The sequence below is a fragment of the Physcomitrium patens genome, chromosome 20, assembly GCF_059467195.1.
Source record: "Physcomitrium patens ecotype Gransden chromosome 20, ASM5946719v1, whole genome shotgun sequence".
Classification (NCBI taxonomy): Eukaryota; Viridiplantae; Streptophyta; class Bryopsida; order Funariales; family Funariaceae; genus Physcomitrium; species Physcomitrium patens.
The window spans coordinates 2071733-2092500 of NC_143429.1; the positions used below are offsets into that span (position 1 = coordinate 2071733).

The following is a 20768-nucleotide window of genomic DNA, read 5'->3' on the forward strand; positions in this document are numbered from 1 at the left end:
AATATATCAAAATGTAATTGAATCCATGACTAAAAAATATATAGATTTATAATCAATGTCAAATCGTTGAGTAAATCCTTGAGCATCAAGACAAGCTTTATAGCAAACTATTTGATCTTTAGTATCTTGCTTATGTACTAACACTATTTTATATTCCATAGGATGAGAAGTAAGAGTGTCCACAATTGGACCAAAGACTTTCATATTACATAAAGAAGCATATTTCTCCTCGATGGCAATTTTCTATTTTAACCAGTCAAAGTGATGCATAGCTTCTTGAATTGTTTTGATATTCATAATATTCTTTCTTATAAAAAAAAGAGCTTCTACCATCATGAATGTAAATAATTCATTTATTATAATAGATAGTCTATCCCAAAGGTCATTTATAGCACAATATAGAATAGATAATTTTGTATTCAACTTGATTTTATTCCTCCTAATCTTAAGATTTTCTATTGGATGAGGTGAAGGTATAATGTGTATGGACATATTGTCATTAATTGATGGTCCTATAGGTTTAGTAGAAACTTCCACAAAAACAATACCAAAATCACCACATGTTATAGCTTTCTTCTTTTGTGGTTGCTTATCTGGCTCATGAATCCTTTTGATTGCTGATGTTTTAAACTGAGGTATATTTCTTAGTGATAATGTAATGTGAGTGTATTTATTCTGAGCTTTATTAATTGAAATTCTTATAATCCAAGGTACATCATTGAAGCCATTAAGTGTTTCATTTGCAATCCGTTTTAGATACAAAATCTTTGCAACTTCACTTTTAGTCAAAGATATTTTAGGATCAGGATTCATTGTAAATATTTTTGGTACTCTAAATGTAAGCATTATATATATTTTTTTATTAAATATTCTTTCTTGAAGAGATGGAAATATGTTCTCTTTAAAATGAAAATTTTAAAAATGTGCTTATAATTATGTGCCAATTGATGGATCAATTATACAAATAATATTTGATCAATCAAAACCAACATATATGCCTTCTTGTCAATGAGCTGTGATGGTATGCCATTGAGGTTCTAGTACTCGAACCCAAGTACAGCAACCAAACATCTCTAGATGAAATATATTTGGAACACAACCTAAAATGAGGACTTGTGGTGTAATAATTTCAAGACAAGAAGGACATAGGCATATTAATGTTGCAGCATGTAAAATTATATGATCCCACATAGATGCATATAAAATTATATAAAGAAGGAGTGGTAAGGTAATGAATTCTATATGCTTTATAAATGACTCTGCAAGTTCATTTTGAGCATGTTCATATGGAATACAATATGTCAATTCAATCCTTGTTGTACTACCATAGTCTTCAAAGGACTTTAATATAAATTCTTTTGCATTATTTATACGCAATGTTTTGATAGTATAATCAAAAAAATATGCTTGAAAACAAATAAGCATAGATATAAGATTAGCAAATACCATGTTTCGAGATGATAATAATGAAACATATGATTGTTTATTTGATGCATGAATAAAGACCAAAAAATAACAAAATGGTCCAAATATTGGATTAATAGAACCACAAATATCACCATGCAATCTTTCAAGCATTGGAGGTAATTCTTGTAGAAGTTTTCAAATTAAAGGCCTAGCAATCATCTTGCTTTGCATACATGCATAACATAATTCCATAAAATTTGCATCTATAGATCTTAAATTATATCCAATTATAAATGGAATTAACTTTCAAAATAATGTAGATCTTGGATGTCCCAATCATCCATGCCAAAGAGAAATGTGACTCTCTGTCATAAATGATGTAAAATTAAATATAATAGGAGGCCAGATTGCAATCTAGTATAAACCATTTGTCACAATAAAGGTTTTTTTTACAATTTTATAGTACTCTTCAAGAATCAAAACCTCTTGTCCATCTAAAATTGCAATTGACATGTGATAATTATTGGCACATACATCTATGTAGCTAATCAAACTCAGAGATGCTAAGGGTACAAACATTGCATATTTATATTTTATGATAAAGTCCGCAAGTAATTTTACCATCATTTTTCCATCTTGAAAATAAAATTTATTTGTTCCAGCTATAGACATCAAATTTTTAGTTTGTCAAGTTGAAGATTTTTCAATAAAAAACCATCTATCTCATAAGATAGTATGTGTTGTTGCAAAATCAATGAGTGCATCATTTGATTCATTATTAGAAGTTTTATCATTCATATAAGTCTCTAAATCATCAATACCGATTGAATCCATGGACTCATCTATGGTATAAACTTCACAAGCCTCAGCTTGAAGTTTCTTATTTTCTTGGAACATTTTAACAAAGTATTCTGAAGTATGACACATATGCATCAAATATCCAATTATTACACACTTACAGCAAGAATACATCTTTGATTTTTATTTTCTATTAAAATAAATTATAGGACATTTATGCTTTTCATATGGGTGGAAATGGTCACGATCATGACTGACTTGGTACTTATGAGTATTTTTTTCATGTTTGTATAATTATTTTTTAGACTTTGGAATATTAAATGCACAAGATTTTGGAACCATGGTTCCAATAGGATAAGCTTCTGCATTACGTAAGAATAGCTCATTTTGTTTCTCCATAAGAAGTAGATAGGACATGAGATCAAGATGACTCTAAAATTTCATATTCCTATATTGTTGTTCAAGTACAGCAAATGCAGAAGGAAATGTAGAGAGAGTTTTCTCAATCATTTCTTCTTCAAAGATGCTTTGTTCATATAATCGTAGTTATGAAATAATTCAATACATTTCACTATTGAAAGCATTTAAATTTAAAAAATCCAAGGCATGTAAATATGTTCAATCATGATGTGCACATGGAAGGAAAATAGACTTTTGATGATCAAACCTAGATTTAAGATTCTTCCAAAACTTGGCTGGATCTTCCATTTTAAAATATTGATGTTATAATGCATGTACAAGATGTCAATAAAGGAAAAGAAGTGCTTTTCAACAAATAGCAATAAGAATTGAAGTATTTATAATAGGAGATTCTTCAAACAAAATTGCATCCAATAGTTGTTCAACAAATAAATTTACTTTGCCATTTTTGTCCATAATAGATAGTTGTTTCCATCACTAGCCAATGGTAGAAATAGAAGAGCTTGAAAATGTTGGGATGTAGTGGTGATAGTTGGAAATATAGTAGAAGTAGTTGAGGTTGTTGAAGCACTCATTATAAATAAATCTGTGAATAAAAATACAAGTTCAAGTAGAAAAGGTTGAGTATAATGCACCTTAAAATGTAAAGCCAAATAGAATGATAAAGTTGAAACTTGAAATCAAAAAAGTTAAAAAAAATTAAGATTTTTTATTTTTTATTTTTATTTTTTATGTAAACAAAAATAAAGTATGCAATGGACTATAGCAAGGTGCGGCAATTTGTTGCAAGAGTACAATAGCAGCAACACATGACAGCAACAGCAACAACAATAACATAAGACAACAACAACAACGATAGAAGAAGAAGAAAAAAATTGATAAGAAAACAAAGGATAAAGTGCACATAAGTTTTAAAAAACCAAGGCTAGAGTATAAGAGCAATTGTGCTAATAATGTATTGAGAATGTTTTAGAGTAAGAGAGACAAAATCAGCTAGAAGTAATATGCATACATATATAAATACACACACAAGAAGTGAGTTTATTGATAGAGTTATATCTCGTATACAAAGAGAAGGGGAGAAGATAAACAATGTCTCCTTATTACATTCCAAACACTACGAAGAGAGCTGGCTACATTTAATGCTCTCAACAATGACGAGAGCTGGATACATTTAATACTCTCAACAGAACTATCAGGCCCACCCCCGAGCTGTGTAGGCCCACTTCCGGCCTGTTGCCCCTGCGACTGCGCAGTCGCATTCTGCTCCCTGCTCCTCAGCCTCTACATCCATCTCTCGGTACATAGTTGGTAGGCTCTGGCCGCGTGTAAGTGGTAGGAGGAGATGCTCGTCGTCGAGGGGTGCTTCATGATCGCGGCCACGGGTATGATTGCGTTTTCGGGCGCCAATCGCAATTTCGTGTTTGTGCTTGATTTGGTCGTGCGTGAGAGGTTATGCTTTGTGCTTGATTTGGTCGTGCGTGAGAGGTTATGCTTTGTGCTTGTGTCATCCATGCCTTTCTCTATAGAGAATTCCGTTTGGCTGGAGCTGGAGTTGAGAAGGATTTAGTACTCGTGAATAGGTCAAGTGCCACTCGACAATGAATCAATTCTCGGGGTGGATGTTGAGAGAAAGAACTGCGAGGGGGCGAGACAGTGGTAGAATGCTGTCTGGTTTTAAAAACAAGATGTGAGAGATGGAATGGTCGCGGTCGACTTGTTCCCGAGGATTTTTCAGCTGACAATCGGTCTCAGGACTTTTCTGTGGTGGAATTCAATAGGGGCGTGTGGAGTTCCGGGCGCAAGGATGCGATGGTGATGTTCAGGCTTTCGATGATTCGAAAAGACCCGATGAATTGTGGAGAGCTTACGCCTTTGGCGACGAACTTCCCACGCAAGTCGATGCTGTTACCCAAGGCACGCAGATTGTACAAACGGAGTACAAAGCGACTCCAGATTTAGATTATTTACAGGTCAGTGCTCTTACCTCTTTTGCATCCGATCTGTGAAAGCTCCGTTCTCTTTCTAGAAATCACAAGTTGTAGGTAAAAAATTCATTCATCAGCAGAGAGTGTCAATGTACACTTGCAGTTTGTAAATTGGATTTCTATTTGTATGTGACGAAATTTCTTCTTTGTTTATGTTTATTTAGGTAGGTTCTATTTTGCAGCACCCTCATTCATGTGCTTTGTTTTCAGGAACTCCTAGCTATTCAACAGAATGGACCAAGGGCAATCGGGTTTTTCGGTACTCGGAACATGGGGTTTATGCACCAGCAACTTATTGAAATTCTCAGCTATGCAATGGTAATCGCGGTGAGTATGCATGTCCTACTGTTGTTTATGTATTATTTCCATTTTACGAATGTTTCTTTACCTATGTGGAGTTCCCTACTTGAGGATTCAATGGGAGAGAAGTGCGACTGTTTTACCTCAAGCTTTCAAGGTCCTGTTATATTTCTGGCTTAAAAGTGTGGGGAGTATTGTGCATAATGAAATTGCTTTGACGCCCATTTTGCATGTTGTTGCATCCCAGGTTAAAAATGTTTTGGAAATGCCTCACAATGACCACTTGCCGCTAATTGAGGCTAGCAGGTAATCGTGTTTCAGATTGTCTTAGATTCTGAGTGCGCTAATCCCTTAGTTCTGTTTCATTAGGTACAGAGGATCATAATTATTTTCATAATTGCCCACAGGAAGACAAACTTTGGCAACATGTGCGATTCCTACTTTTTGATATGCAGTAATATGATATTAAACCAGTGACGATTTTATCACCTGCTGACTACTTTAATTGGTTTGTTTGCAGACTTTGTAACATGGACATTTTATCGTATGTGCAACAAGTCATTTGCTTTGCTTTTTCATGACAGCAAGTTGTTAATGGAGACCTGCAGTGAAGCCAAGAGTATGCGGAAAATTGTCACTCTCTTCTACTTAAAGGAACTCAAATATATGATTAAGCTCATTCAAAAGCTTTTGTTTAGATAGTAAACTTGTAGAAGATAGCCAATTGTTTATTCAAGTGTATGAAGATCCGATGTTTGGTAAACCTTGTAGGGTTATCAGGAGGCGTTCCATGCTTCTAGAATCACCATTTTTTTTTTTTTTTTTTTTTTGTTTTCCAATTGCTAAGAAATAAAATGGTATATGTTAAGGAATGTCCGAAGTTTTCAACGTCTCACAGCATCTAGCATGGAGACTCAATTGTTTTCGTCTGCGAATTCTTGGAATTTTCAGTCTGTATGATTTCAAAGTGTTTCTGCACTGATAGCAATAATTAAAAAACAAAATGTAGCTCTGAGAGCGCTTTCATGTAGTAACCCTATCTGTCTTTCCCTGCACTGTGAACAGATATTTAGCGTTTCACATCAAAGTATACTTGCTGCTGTTCTGAGCAGTATCGACCTTTCTTGACTTGGGCGTATGTTTTGGAAAATCTTGAGACAGCTTTCTTACAGTTAATTGTGCAATTTCATCTTACGGTCTCGCGTGAAGTACACCCTTTCCACATTCAAACTGAATTTTGTCTCTCCACAGGCACAACGTGACTGAACGTTGTGGCTCCGCATGTTCCTGAATTAGGTAAAGTCGAAATCTCCCAAATTTGGCACCTTCCGGCTAAATTTTGCGTTTACAACTGATGCACTTCCAATACTTACTAACGTGTATAGGTGGATCAGCCACGGTGGCCAGCTAGTGGGGTCCACCACCGCGTCTTCCTTCTCACGGCCGGAGCATTGTGGTGGGTACTGTGACCGCGGAATGTTTAGTGCAGCAGAACCTAACGATGTCCTTCACTAGATTCCTTTTTCACAGCCCAATCAACCAATTGCGACATATCCCTGGCAGAATCGAGTGTTTACATGCTGTGGGTACGTGGTATTTCATTTGTTTCCCGCATGTTTTGAATTTCTCTACCCTCAATCTGTGGAGGTCGTCTCAGTGGGTTTCGGTGAAGATTTAATCTGCTTCCTTAGCTGTTTGTACGGGAGAGCTTTACAGATTAGTGTGGTGTTTTGTTGCAAATAAGAACGAGTTGTGTGAAACTCAGCGCGAGCAGACAGGTTTGAGCTTTGTGAGAAGCATTTCAGGAAGTCAATGAGTTGATCCTGTTCAATTTGGATGCAGGATATAATTTGAGCAGAAGCGAGGTGGTGCGGGTGGTTGTGTGCAAGTTTGGGGATTATCATCGAAATCTCTCAATCACGTTACTAGTTTGAAGGTTATGGTGTTTGGGCAGATTGTGATCGGGCCCGCGGGCTCCGGGAAGACTACCTATTGCAATGGCATGGCTCAATTCCTTCACCTGATTGGCAGGTTTGCAACTCAATGCTTCATATTCTGCTTTGGAACGAACACTAAGATAAACTTACACATGGGCCTGAATGGTTTTTTAGATTTCTTGGTGCAAGATTCTGATGATTTGAGTTTTTATCGACCTCTCTGTGAATTAGGGTTTTAGGTTTTGGGTTTTGGGTTTGCGATACATGATAGTTTGAAACTTAGCATTTGAAGGGGATGGTTGAGTTAGAATATTTTTCTGCTGCTTCTCCGTGCAGAAAGACTGCAGTCATCAATCTGGATCCGGCAAATGACAACCTCCCGTATCCTTATGTTTTTATGATGAATATGACCTTGTTTTTAACGTCGAGTGTTTTTCTTTAGCAGCCTAGTTTTTGAAAGTCTAGAGAATAAGTATTGTAATTCATCAAGGGCGTTGTGTAGTTTTGAAGAACTATTCTTGATTACGTTATGGGAGCATCCAGTTGGATCCCTGACCAAGTTAGATACGAGTGTGCCGTCAACATTGAAGACCTTGTCAAGCTGGAGGATGTGATGTCTCAGTACGATCTTGGACCAAATGGAGGTAATTTTTTTCTTAGCGAAAACGTGACATCTAATCTATTCGGTTATACGAGGACCGAATATGGTCGGATGGATCACGCATGCCAGTAGCAATCCTAGCAAAGCTTCATTGATCTAGTGATCTCGGCAAGTAAATCTTCAGGTGTGAAGGGTTAATATACGTTTGCAGTATTTATCGTGAGTGAAGCTGTTTAGGGTTCGAGTTTGCGTCGGCAGTGGAGAAGTTAAGCGTTTAACTTTCGCCCTTGTGTCACCAATTAACATAATCTTTACTTGTCAGTGGAGGTAGCTTGCGTGTAATGAACTTTCGAATGTGGGCCTACTGCAGGACTTGTTTTCTGTATGGACTATCTTGAGAAGAACTTAGATTGGCTGCAGGAGAAGCTTCGACCGCTTATTAAAGGCAACGCGCTGATCTGAACTTGTCTATCAGTTGACTTGTGTGGTGTCAAAGTTTCTTTATTCATTGTTGGTGTTTGTAACTGATTGCATTTCCTTTTTATGGAAGCCAATGGAACTACTTTGGAATTGTGTGTATGGCAACAGGGATAGAGTAGTCGTTGAACGTTTTGTTTAAGACAGCTTTTGTTTTCTCCATCATGCTAGGAAGTTCTAGTTAGTGGTTAGAATGGAAGTTTTAGTAATATTATTGCTATTTTACTGACAGGTTTCATTTCTAGGTTGAGGTTACTGTAACATCTTTTGTGGCTCTGGTGTTGCAGACCATTATCTTATATTCGACTTCCCTGGCCAAGTGGAGCTTTTTACGCTACATTCAAATGCAAAGAACGTGATATTAGAAATGGCGAATAAGTGGGACTATCGGGTGTGTTCCTTTTCCTATCTATCATTGTTTACTTCTACATAACTATTTTCTTTTTGGTTCGTCTATGATAACTGTGGGAGAAAGATATGTAAGTAATGATTGTGCGTACATATAATTCCTGATTTCACAATTTAAAAAAATGTGTAATTTTATGATTTTGCCTTCCTTATGCAGCCTTGAATTTGCTGGTTGCAGCTCACAGCGGTTCATCTAGTAGATGCCCACCTATGCAGCGATCCTGGGAAATACGTATCTGCGCTTCTGGTATCTTTGTCTACTATGCTTCACTTAGAGCTTCCACATATCAACGTGTTGTCGAAGATTGATTTGATTGAAAGCTACGGCAAACTTGGTAATTTTCCACTGTGCATCTGTTTTTCATACATCTTATAGCAATATTTTTTGTCCATTTATTGTTGCTATTGCTCACACTTGTGTACTATCCATGATCTTTTTCAGTACCATGAAGTAGGAAGCATTTGCTATTTTTTTATCTGAAGATAGATGCTTTTGAAATTACGCCGTCTTTTTAGTTTAGCCTCCCAGTTCACAGGGTTGATGACTTCGAAACTGGAGTGTGTTTTCTTTTTAATTGCATTACTGGAGCGTCAATGCACACCTGGTGTGAATTTTGTACAGACTAGGTTTTTCTGTCAACAACAGGATGTGTTGATATCGTAATGATCGTTTATGACGTGAGATCGTTTATGACAGCTTTTAATTTGGACTTCTACACTGATGTTCAAGACCTCTCTTATCTCCAAGGGTATTTGGATAGTGATCCAAGATCGGCCAAGTATAGGTACATCTCTGTCCTTTGTGTTGCATTTTTCTAGGTTGGCAACATCTCGAAAAGCGGTGTTGGGGATATAGGATTGTCGGTTGTGAATGTTCAACTTGTGATTTCGTTCGTTAATACCCCCTGTGGGTTTGTTAGCGTATGCAAAGCGTAAACATCTTTGATATACTTTGGTGATATTGTGAACTGCAATTGTGTATTGGTTCCGTTCCAGGAAGTTGACGAAGGAGTTATGTGAAGTTGTAGAGGACTATGGTCTTGTGAGCTTTACAACATTAAATATACAGGTCTGTAACTATTCCTCACTTTTGAGCAGGCTTTATTTGGGATTAGGGTTTCGGTTCAGCAAGATTTCCCCACATCAGTAAGAAGTTTAAAGGCCTCGAGGCCACTAAATGTAATTCATTGTGCTCATGTATCCGTTAGAGCCGTGTAGTTATCCTTTTTTGTAATGCTGTCAATAACGTGCATGTTATGAAATCGTAGTCGGCTTTTCTGCTGGTTCCTTGGTATCATGTCGAAATCTCTTTTGAAGTGCATTTCTCATCGCATGGATTTTCTTTGGTTTTTTATTTACAGGATAAGGAAAGCGTGATGGATCTTTTGAGGATAATTGACAAAAGCAACGGCTATGTCTTCAGAGGAATTGAGGGTAACATCAACGAGTTCAACAAACTGGCTGCTGCCCCCACCAAGTGGGACTACGATAGATATCCTTTCTTTTTTGTTTTTATCATCAGTTAAGATTCTTTGATGATGCATCATGATTGAATGTTATGACTTGGTATTATTGTTGGTTATGCTGTTGCTAATCCTGCAGCCTAAGCACATTGGCATGGATTGTCTGCCTTAACATTGGTTTGATTTCTACGACGATGGCCATTCAAGAGATGTATATGAGGGACGATGACGATGTTAACGATTCTGACACTCCTCGGTAGGGGGTGTACCCTAAGGTCGCATTTGTGAAGTGTGGAGTGACTAGACTTGCAGCACAAAATAGCCCTTTAGAAAGTGATGTACAAAGTGGTAATTAGAAGGATGAATGAACGTATGCCAGTGTCGGATTCTTGGAAAATATCGGTTTCAACATAACTGAATTTCCACGTGGTTAGAAACAAATGTCTGTTGACAAGGCTGCCTGCTTCTCCGTAATAAACTATTTTTTGCTAACATTTCTCCATCTTATTTAATTTCTTTCTCTTACAAGATCTTGTATTATTTTGTTCTGTCGTTTTCTTTGGAGGGTCCAATATCATTTTGAAGATGACGTATCAGGCAGTTTGGTTACTTCATCACCTATTCATCACCCAAACACGCGCGCTTGTGTTATGTCTGTGTATATTACTTTATTGGTGTAATGTAGGAGGTCTCTGGCAAACGTTTTCATGATATTTTATTTGATTCTTATTTTTGAAACATTAAGAATTTTTTTTTGCTATGCAAAAAAAATTCACAATTAACCAAGTCCTATAGATAGCTTTGAATAAAAGGCATGACTATTGGATATTTATTGGTTACAATACAAAGTCTAAATAAGTAGGGGTAAGATTCAAAATTTCTTTATGAAGTGTTCTATTATATAAATTTGTTGTTTAAATTCAAGTCTTATTCAACTACAAAAAATATTTAGTTTCTTTGCCAAGGGGTTTGTTAATAGATTTTTGAATCTTGAGTTAATGTAATTCATAATAATCTAAAAAATAAGTTAGATGTATGCGTAAGGGCATTGTCAAAATCAATAAATGACTTCAAACAAATTGCAGCCTTAATCATTGTTTAGAATTTTTAGATTATCTTAGAACCTTATAAATACTTACAATATTTTTTGCAGATTTTTAAATGATCTTATTATTGTAGTCAAAATAAGGTAGTAAGTTAAGAATATCTCAAAGTTACCAACCCAAGTTTTGAAGCAATTGAAATGTTGTTTTGTTTCTTCTCCTTTATCAAAAATTAATTTTTTATCTCCTATGTTTCATGTCTTACTTCTTTATTTTTGCATTCTTGACATATATTTTAAAAAATATCAATAGTAATCAATTTGCTAGTGCCATTATTAAATTACAATGTCTTTATGTAAGAGAGGTCAAATAAATATTAATTTCTTATGCACTCTAGTCTTATTTTGTACAATTAAAAAAGTGGTCAAGTGTTGTTCTTTTACTAATTGACCACTTTTAGAAGAAGATTTTGATAAGAGAAAAAAACGTTTAAGAATAAATTTTCTAAGTTTAACTTTCTCTTGAATTGAAGGAGTTCCATATTGCCATGTTAAGAGATGAAGCTCAAATTTGAAGTCTTGAAGTGTAAAAGATATACCTCAATTCAATACTATGGCTCTTCTTGTTAGAAATGTCCATATTCTTGACATTGATAATGTGCCTTTAGAAAGCATTAATAAATTCTAGCATTTGACTCATTTAGTATTTATTCACTAATTATTAAAAATAATATGTAAGTTTCTTATTAAATTATTGTATGTTGAATTAAATGTTACTTATACATATTATAGTAACATAATATGCAATTATAGATAATGGTTCATGTATTTTAGTTAAATCTAACGTGGCAAGACCTTAAAGTTTATATATATTGAAGCTACAATTTTTTTTAGTAAATTCATATCCATTAACTTGAATGTCTTTGATGGAGTTTTCTTATTTATTTAAATAAATAAGTATATAAGTAAATATACAACCAAATTTAATAGAACAAAGTTAGAATCTATTTTTTAGGTTCCTTCAACAAAGATATTGCACCAAAAGTCCATGTCCTCAAAAAAAATGAAATGAATCAAAATTCCAAAATAGAATGTCAACCCCGTTCCTCCATTTGACCCAATGGAAAGCTTACACCAGATGCCGACGTATACAAACCAGGTTTAGGGTTTGGCGATTGCTGTAGGAATCTTCAAGTCTGAACAGGTACAAAGTGTGAATTTTTGTTTCCTGTGATAGTGCGTGTGTGGTGGAGGCAGGCGTGAGGTTTTGCGCACGCAGAGAGCGTTGGGATTGTCTAAGACACATTTGTAGGTGAGTTTTTCATCTCAAGCGGTTGATTCTCTTCCTTGTGATTGATTTTGGTTTGGCCTTATAGCTTGTTTGCTCTTTAGTTTTTTTCTGCGGCGGCAGCGTGTTGAACATCGTGAACAGAGTTTGTAAGTTGTTGTAAGTGGGAATTGTACATCAGGATTAGTGATCATGTTCTTGAATTTGTTGAATGAGATGGGATGAAGTATCTGACGAGATTTGTTCGTTTTTCGCTGAGTCGTTGATGCTCAACTACATGAAATGAGTCCTCTTATGCTGCTTCTCCCAGTAATTGAAAACATCCTTTGCCCCGCTTGAATTCACGCCCATAGTTTATACAAGTTTTCATGGTTTGCGCGAAGGATTGCTCGATTTAGGTCACGAACAGGGACCAAGTACATGGCAACTATGGTTTGCTTTACTTTATGAGTAATTCGGATTGTCGGGAGAACAGCCACACTTTTGAAGAATACAGCAAAGAGTTTGCGTTAGCTTTCGAGTCGTAATGCCGCTGTCAGGGTGCAGGTTAGCTTAATAGAATTGACTATGGTTTTTGTGTGAAAATGTTCGTCAGGCAAATTCACCCTCCAACCGGTGAGATCTAGGGAAAGGCCTGAGAATGCCGGCAAGTAAGTCGCGAGGGCGGCGCAAGCTGGGTTGTACTTTGATACGCCTCAATCTGTAAGCCAGCTTGTCCCTTGAAGCCACTCCCATATTTTTTTTTTTCTTTTCCTTTATGTTTTTGGTATTTTAGGAATGAGACATTTGTATGAAATTCAGGTCAATTATTAGTTTCTTATTCTTGGTTGTGTGTCTGGTGGGCAGGATATTAGATTCTTCTAAACTCAAGTCATCCGAGGACCTATTCACTGAAGCCTTAAACACGGTTCTCACCACGCTCTACGGTGTAATTGGAGGCGCTTTCAGTTGGGATCTCGTGGAGTTTGACAGCAAAGCTTCTATAGGTAGCATCCGGTGCCAGAAGAGCGATGAAGAGCGTATATGCGCAGCTGCTAGCTTTTTGACACAGATTAAGGGCTTCCCATGCCGCCTTGAAGTTCTTGAATCCTCTCCCTCTCTTCTGCCCACTTTTGATCTCGACCCCGACCTTTTGGACTCGTCCGCTTGAAGACGTTTCAAAGAACATATCTTCATTTTACGGCAATTGTCACACTCTCTGTTTCTTGCAACATCCAGCACATGCCAAGTCCCTCAAATATGGATAAAGACATCGAGATCGGCGGTGTCGACCCCTCGCTCAGCGTCTTCAGTTATGATTGTAAACTCGGTGAGCGCGCCACCAGCGACGTGATTGTTAGGCTACGAACCATCCACGGCCGTGACGACTGGATCTATGCTCGTAGTGAGATTCTCTGCGCCAAGAGTAGGTATTTCACATTACGTCTCTGCGACGAATGGCCGACATATGATCTCGTCGACTCCCGCTACTGTGTTGAAATTATTTGCGATGAGTCCGACATCGAACACCATGTCAACCTCCTGCGCATGTTGTACTCTAACCTCGAGGAGCCTGTCGGGGACATGTGGCACAGCGTGGGGAATGCGCTCGGGACACTGAAAGTGGCCACTAGGCTCGGCTGCGATGCTATAGCTACCAAGTGTGCGCGCTACTTGGAGGCTGTGCCGTGGGAGGAAGGCGAGGAGGAGGAGATTCTCAAGGCATTACCAGCAATTGTGAGCTCAACACGCAAACTCGTCGCTGGTCTTGGCGCGGAGGCCCAGCCCGTCCTTGCAAGACTGCAACCTGTGGACGCGGCATCGATTCGCAACGTGTTCCTCTCCGCTGTGCACATGGCGACATCATCTGAAAGCAAATCTTACTCCAGCACATCCTCGAAGCTACCGAGGGATCTGAAGGCGGCAGCTCAAGAAAAAGTTGAGTACATGTTAGATGAAGACGACGATGCGCCGCTGCTCATCGCCGACGAGGAGCTAAAAGCCGCGCTCAAGGCGAAATTCTTGGACCTGTTTGAAAGCTTTAAATTTGAGCTGAGTACGCTCACGGATTCCACACGATAATTTTGCGAGGCGACGATCCTTGAGAAAATCTCTGACCTCTTGTGGGCTTCTCGCGTCCTCCCTCATGGGGGGCTCAACCCAGAGTTCGTGGAGTTTTGGTTGGAGGTTTCGAGTGATATATCTGTAGCATTGATTAGTGAGAAGATGCGGGAAGTTTTGTGGGATACGAAGCTGCGCGTGATTGAGATCACGGCAACGGTGCTCCATGCGGTGGGGTATGGGAATGTGACCTTTGAGTGCTGGCGAGCGCACGCGGCTGGTAAAGATTTGGTTGCCTTTCATTCGCGAAACGACGCCAATGCTGGAGGAGATGTTTGCGGTGCAGAGATTGAGCTTAGAGATGGATTTAGACCTGTATCAGAGCATCCAGAATGCACTTGTGTCGCTTGTGTTATCGTTGTCTTCGGTAGATCAGGCTGAGATCCTCGCAGACTGGCTTCGCTGGGATCACGCCAGGTATGACATTCCAAATGTATCAACCTGTTGCAAAAGAGCCAAAAGCTTCTAATGATTCTTGTAAATGCCGAAGGGAAGAGGGCAACTTGGCATTATCTAGTGCCAGTATGAATGCCTCTCCACTTTATCATGCTAGGCAAAAAATTTCGGCGAATGTTAAAAATATCACTTCCCATCTTAGGAATCCCGTCACGGTCTACATTCTTCGTAGTTCATAACATCCTCCCCTCTCCTTATCCTCATTACTACCCTTGGTTTGGACCTTCAAAAGATGCATGCTTCTTATCAATGAAGCTTGTGTTTGTCTTTTACATTCTTCGGTATCAGCCTAGAAGAGAGTTTGTGACTGATTCTTCTGTTTGAGTGGGCAGATTTCCAGATCTGAGCGAGGCATTTGAGGTGTGGTGCTTCCGAACCAAAGCTGCAAAGCGGCGTCTGAGCATCGACACTCGTAAGGGCGCGAGTGCTATATGCAGTGGAGGTGCATCATGATCAAATTACTTCACAAGTTCACTGCCTCCACCATCCCCACCTAATTATTATTATTATTTATTTTTATTTTTTGTTTTTGTTTTTTCTCAATGTGCGAAGGTTTCTAAAATTAATTATTGTAATTTCTTAGAACCAAAATGTTTAAAAGAATTAAAAATACAATTATTAGAATTTTTTGTAAAGTTTTTGTGTATCAATAATCATGAAACTTAAATATATGCAACAACTAAGAAACTGTCTTCAATTCATGTAATTATAACTTTTCTTCTAGCAATCTCAAATTCTATAGACATATCATCTTATTAGAGTGAAGATCAAAAGGGATTCTTATCTTTTGACAAAGAAAGAAAAAAAACATAAGAACTTTGATAGCCTCCAAGTTTACGGAGTAGAAAAAATGAAGTAGATTACATTTGTGGTAGAGTGGAATCTCTACTTCTTGATCAACTATGTTGTAAAAAAAACATAAGCAAAGACAATGATAATACAATTGACATAAGTGATCTTGATGAGGAACTTTTATCTTAAGAGACAACTAAGAGTAGAAGCAAATCTCCCTTAATATAGCTATTCCATAAAAAATAGCTATAAAAGTTAGGTATTTAGAGAAGAGTTTTGTATCTTCTATAGTAGCTTTGTGGCATAAGTCTTAAGTGTGAGATGACGCTAAGGGCACCTTTGTAGGATGTTTCTAAAAAAAAAAAACTAGTTGAAAAACAATGGATGCATATAAGAGGTATTGTAAGTGATATTAAAGCTTTTTAGTTTAGAGACTATGAGCTATTTCTATTCAACTTTTAAAAAATTTGCTTAATAAAACAAGGATTAAGAAAATTGTTAGAAAAATGATAAGAGGGTGCTTACATTGATCAAGGAGGAGTTTTAAAATCAAAAAGAATAATTCAAAGGAAGAAATCCTTAATTAAAGATCTCAATTTTGAAAATGAAAAAAATAGTCAAAATTAAGAAGCATCCTTGATAAGTTTCTAGAAGGTTTAATAACCTCAAAGTGAGATAAATGAATGAAAATAAGAAAGGAAAAATCCACAAATATAAAATATGATCAACTCAAAAGATTTGATAGAAGGTTGAAGATAGAAAAAAACAAGTAGCTTTTCTTAAGAAATTGAAAGAATTATATCAAGATATATGGAAGAAAAAAGAAAAAGAACTTAAAAGAAAGATAGAAGTTAATCAAATTTTTATTTATACTCTCATGAATGTAAACAAAATACTCTTTAAAAGACAAAAGTGTTAAATAAGTTCACTTTGAATCAAGACAAATTAATGTAGAAAATAAAAGGAGAGAAAACATGAAAAAAATACAATGAGATTTCTTAAGAATGAGTATTGGTATTTGCCAATGATATTAAAAATGATATAAACAAGACAAAGGCCTTGTGTTAAGGACATGAATCACAAAAACTAAAAAACCTCAATACATTCTTGTACTATTCAAAAATATAGATATTCATTTAAAGTAATATAATATTAAAACTAGAATGGCTATTTCTAAAGATAAGAAGACTAAAAATTCTTAAAAAAGATTAAGGATAAAAATAAGTATTGACAAGAGTAAAAAAGGCTTCATTTTTGTTTTTATATATACTATTTAACTCAAAGCTATATGGCAATGTTCTTGAGAACTTCCAACATGTGTCTAACTTTTAAGATAAGTTTCCTATACGCATCCCACATGGCAAACTTGTTGGTTAAGTTTTCAATCTATAAATCACCTATAAATATATATAAATTCAAATTCTTATTATTATATTGTAATATAATTATATGATAAAAGATAAAAATACGGATTCTATTCTAGAAGAACCTAATTGAAAGATACAATAAAAAAACATGGATAAATAATAGGAAGATAGTAAAAAAATTTAGTGTTAATGCTATCTTTTTGAAAAAAAATGCTTCTACTAATTTTTTATGGCAATAAAAAAGGAAAAATAGTAGATTAAAAAAATATACATGGATATCTTTAGAAAAAAATTAAGAATAGTTTTTATTAAAAATTACCTTTCAAAATAAAAAATTAATACTTGGATAGGACTTATTATGAACTTAGGTTGAAATTAGATCCAAAGACATAAAACCACGCACTTACATCAATTTTGAGGTTCTTTGGTTTATGACAAAGTAAAGATTAAGAACAAATAAGAATTTTTTTTTGACCATTGATTTTCATTGGTTTGAGTTTGTAATGACTTTTAAAAGACTTGGCAAAATCAAGGTTTTTTTAGAATGACTTTGGATTTTTGAGAAATGTAAAGATTTTATACTCTAGAAAATTTTATAAGATTTTTAAATAATCTACTAGTAAAATTTTGTAATTGTGTGATTATATTTGTATTAAATATATGCTTTAAACTTGAGTTTAATCAAATTATTTATTTGAAGGCTATTGAAATTCACATGTATAGAAAACTTGAAAATTAGAATTTACAGATATAGTGAAGGTTTCTAAAATTTGCAGAAATTTGCTTATTAAATTGAATATACTTTATACACTTCTATTAAACTTTATTTTTAATAACTTAGCAAAGTTTTTAAGCCATTAAATTATGAAATCTAAAAATATTGGTAGTAAAAAATTGACAACAAGGTTAAAAAAGGATGCTAGCCAATACCTAATCATATTATGAGGTTTATTTTCTATTTAATAAGTTTGATCTGCTTAAAATTATTTGTGCTTATTATCAACTAAGTAATTAAAAGATGTGAAAATTTTGAGTTAAAATCTATGATTAAATTATTAATTATTCAGATTTTAATCTATTATAAGATTTATTAAGGATTTAATTAGGATTTAATTTTTAATTAAATATTGATTAATTTTTTTTAAGATTGAAAAAAAAATTAAGATTCTTTTAAGATTCTTTTAAATTTTTCTTAGGATTTATTTAGGATTTGTTCAAGATTTATTTAAAGTTTGTTTAAGACTAGTTTAAGATTTATTTAGGTTTTATTTAGGGCTAAATTAGGATTTGGTTAATATTTTATCAAATTTTTTATAGGATTTATTTATAATTATATTAGGATTTTGTTAGGATATATTTAGAATTTATTTAGAATTTTTATTTTTATTATTAAAAATATTTATTATTATTATTAAAAATATTTATTATTATTATTAAAAATATTTATTATTATTATTATTATTATTATTATTATTATTATTATTATTATTATTATCATATTTTATTTTTAAGATTATTTTTTTAATATATCTTTAAAGTTTGTATATAATTTTTTTATATTTCTTTTATAATTTTTTTAAGGCTTGTTTTGGACTTAACAAAAGTTTGATTGAGATTGTTAAGATTTAATAGGAATTTATTTAGAATTCTATTAGAGTTGTTAGGATTTTATTTTTGCAATTTCTAATTTGCCTTTCACAACCAAGTCCTTTGTACATTCTTAAGCAAGGTTTTATGCAATAGAACAATGATTACACTATTTTGATTTAGATGTGTTAGTCAATACTACCAAAGCTCTCTTCTTTGGCTATTGCTGCTAATTCATTTAACAAGATAATTCACAACGGAGCAATTTTTTTCTCAAAACCATTGAAATTTTTACAACATACAAAACAAAAAATATTAAAAAATTAATTAAATGAATAAAGATACATGATTCAATAAAATAAAAAATAAAAAATAAATAAAAAATAAAAATAAAAATATTAGATTGGATTATTTTATTTTAATAACAACTTAAAACAACTATAGAATAGCAATTTAGGGAATGCCTTGGACTTCTTTGGCAACAAGATAGAATGCACATGATATTGAGTTGCAAAGAGCATAGTAAATTAAGTACTGTGGCTTCTATAGTAGATACTAGAATGCCTAAACTTAGACTTATAATACAATTTATAGTAAAGGCTTATCTTTACTATATACTTGATACTACGTCTCCAATGCCATAATTTATTTATTATAAATATTGCTTGCTTTAATATTTAGTAACTTTGAACAAGGATGCAAAATTAATTTATAGACATCTACTTCTTGCCACAAAGCTAACAACTTTGTGAATGTATAAACTAACAAAAATTATGAATTGAAAAGATGCATAAGTATATCTAAACAAGCTGGTTGTTGATTTTCTTAATTGGAAGTTTTGAAACACAGTATAATTTTTTAAAAATTGTTTGAAAATTGAGGATCTTTATTTTATACTAATTATCTTTGCTATAATATTATTAAATGTGACATCAAAGTAGATTGTAGCCAATTAGTACTTAGACACATATAATAATGCATGTCGAGCAATTAGACCCAACATCCCTTGTTTAAAGTGGAATAGGCAATTGGAAGCATTTGCTACCAACTAGGCGAAGAATTATTATTGTGTTAAATAAAGCTTGCTTGAGAATGCATTAGATATTTAGTTGTAGTAAGTAAATTAAAAATTGCATCAACAAGGCCCTAATAATTCTAATAGAATTCTAAATAAATTCCAATTAAAGCTTAAAAATGCTAGTAAAATCTTAATTAAATCTAAAAGAAGTCTTAGAAAATTATAAAAGAAGAATATAAAACCTAAAATAATTTATAAATAAATCATAAATAAAATTTTGAAAATATTTTAAAAATATAAAATTATAAATTCTAAATAAATCCTAAGTCAATCTTAATCAAATCTTAAGTAAATAATTTGATTCAAAAAATTATTTTAATATTGATATATTTTAAAAAGAATGGTGTATTATAGATAAATTGTAATGAATAATGACACGTGGTTTATATAGCAAATAAAGTATTCTTTTACAGCTATCAAATGAACCCAAATTTAAAGAAATCCATTAGATGATTGTAGAGCTAGGACCAATTTAATTTGAAACAGTATTGAAATATTTTTTTTGAGTGGTATCCAATTACATATCAGTATTTTATAGAATCTTCTTTGGCCTTGATAATTGCTTTTAACCTCCTAGGCATACTTTCTATTGACTTTTGGCACAAAATTGCTTCAATATTATTTCATTCCGTAGCTATTTTTTTCCATAATTCCCAAACTTCTTTTGGTTTTATCTTCTAGGTATTGAACTGGCATTTGAGATGCTTCTAAAGATGTTTAATAGGATTAAGATCAAAAGATTAAGTAAGAAAATCTATTACTTTAATACTATGATGATCAAACCACTTTCATACTAGTTTTGAGTTACACTCGGGGTTGTTATCTTGCTGAAAAATCACCTCCTCTTCAAAAATGCCAGATTCTTCAGTACTAAAGAGCAAGTTTTTTTCAAGAATCTCCACAAATTACTTAGCATCCATCCTCTTTTCAACCTTTGCCATCCTTTCAACTTCATTCCATCCAATACAATTCCATACCATTATATTTTTACTTCCATACTTAACTATTTTTTGGATCTTTTTGTTAAGCAAAGACTAAACCTTTTGTTTCCGCACCTACTTTCTGCCATCTGATCCAAATCTATTGATTTTTGTCTCATCTGACCAAAAAATCTTCTTTCAATCATCCATAGTCCATTCCTTGTACTTCAAAGAAAAATCCAAGCGTTGTTTTTAATAGCACGTAGATAGTAGTAGCTTTTTCTTCTTCACCACGGCTTTCATATTCCATTTCTTGAAAATATTTTGAATGGTTTGGAT

The 20768-nt window shown here is 34.1% G+C and overlaps 2 protein-coding genes and 1 pseudogene across 5 annotated transcripts; all 3 read left to right on the forward strand.

Moving 5' to 3' along the window:
• Nucleotides 1–3970: 3970 nt before the first annotated feature.
• On the forward strand, nucleotides 3971–5785 carry LOC112273535 (uncharacterized; annotated as a pseudogene). Its single transcript, XR_016499113.1, has 5 exons — nucleotides 3971–4162; nucleotides 4407–4598; nucleotides 4824–4931; nucleotides 5161–5219; nucleotides 5434–5785. The product of XR_016499113.1 is annotated as an uncharacterized LOC112273535 (transcript).
• A 236-nt stretch (nucleotides 5786–6021) lies between these two features.
• Nucleotides 6022–10293, forward strand: LOC112273702 (GPN-loop GTPase QQT1). Of its 3 annotated transcripts, XM_024502788.3 has the most exons (12): nucleotides 6022–6209; nucleotides 6308–6499; nucleotides 6756–6944; nucleotides 7187–7231; nucleotides 7415–7494; nucleotides 7822–7896; nucleotides 8216–8319; nucleotides 8515–8671; nucleotides 9034–9121; nucleotides 9333–9405; nucleotides 9698–9828; nucleotides 9990–10293. In XM_024502788.3, the coding sequence occupies exons 3-12, from the start codon at nucleotides 6853–6855 to the stop codon at nucleotides 10057–10059; spliced, it is 915 nt and encodes a 304-aa protein (XP_024358556.1). In that variant the 5' UTR covers nucleotides 6022–6209; nucleotides 6308–6499; nucleotides 6756–6852; the 3' UTR covers nucleotides 10060–10293. The 3 variants fall into 3 exon arrangements, with proteins under 3 accessions (XP_024358556.1, XP_024358558.1, XP_024358557.1); XM_024502789.2 differs by lacking the exon at nucleotides 6022–6209 and having other exon boundaries at nucleotides 6493–6579; XM_024502790.3 differs by lacking the exons at nucleotides 6022–6209; nucleotides 7187–7231 and having other exon boundaries at nucleotides 6408–6499; nucleotides 7353–7494.
• A 1722-nt stretch (nucleotides 10294–12015) lies between these two features.
• On the forward strand, nucleotides 12016–15204 carry LOC112273698 (BTB/POZ domain-containing protein At3g05675). The gene is given in 5 exon segments (XM_024502784.3): nucleotides 12016–12153; nucleotides 12725–12831; nucleotides 12976–14424; nucleotides 14426–14646; nucleotides 15018–15204. Coding segments are annotated over 3 exon segments (1398 nt in total). The 5' UTR covers nucleotides 12016–12153; nucleotides 12725–12831; nucleotides 12976–13368; the 3' UTR covers nucleotides 15139–15204.
• Nucleotides 15205–20768: the final 5564 nt, after the last annotated feature.

Coding starts and splice junctions, on each gene's coding strand:
- LOC112273702 (XM_024502788.3), top strand. CDS start 6,853: ATGGTGTTTGGGCAGATTGTGATCGGGCCCGCGGGCTCCGGGAAGACT. Junction 7,232..7,414: donor CCGGCAAATGACAACCTCCC/GTATCCTTATGT, acceptor TGACCAAGTTAG/ATACGAGTGTGCCGTCAACA. Junction 9,406..9,697: donor TTACAACATTAAATATACAG/GTCTGTAACTAT, acceptor TTTTATTTACAG/GATAAGGAAAGCGTGATGGA.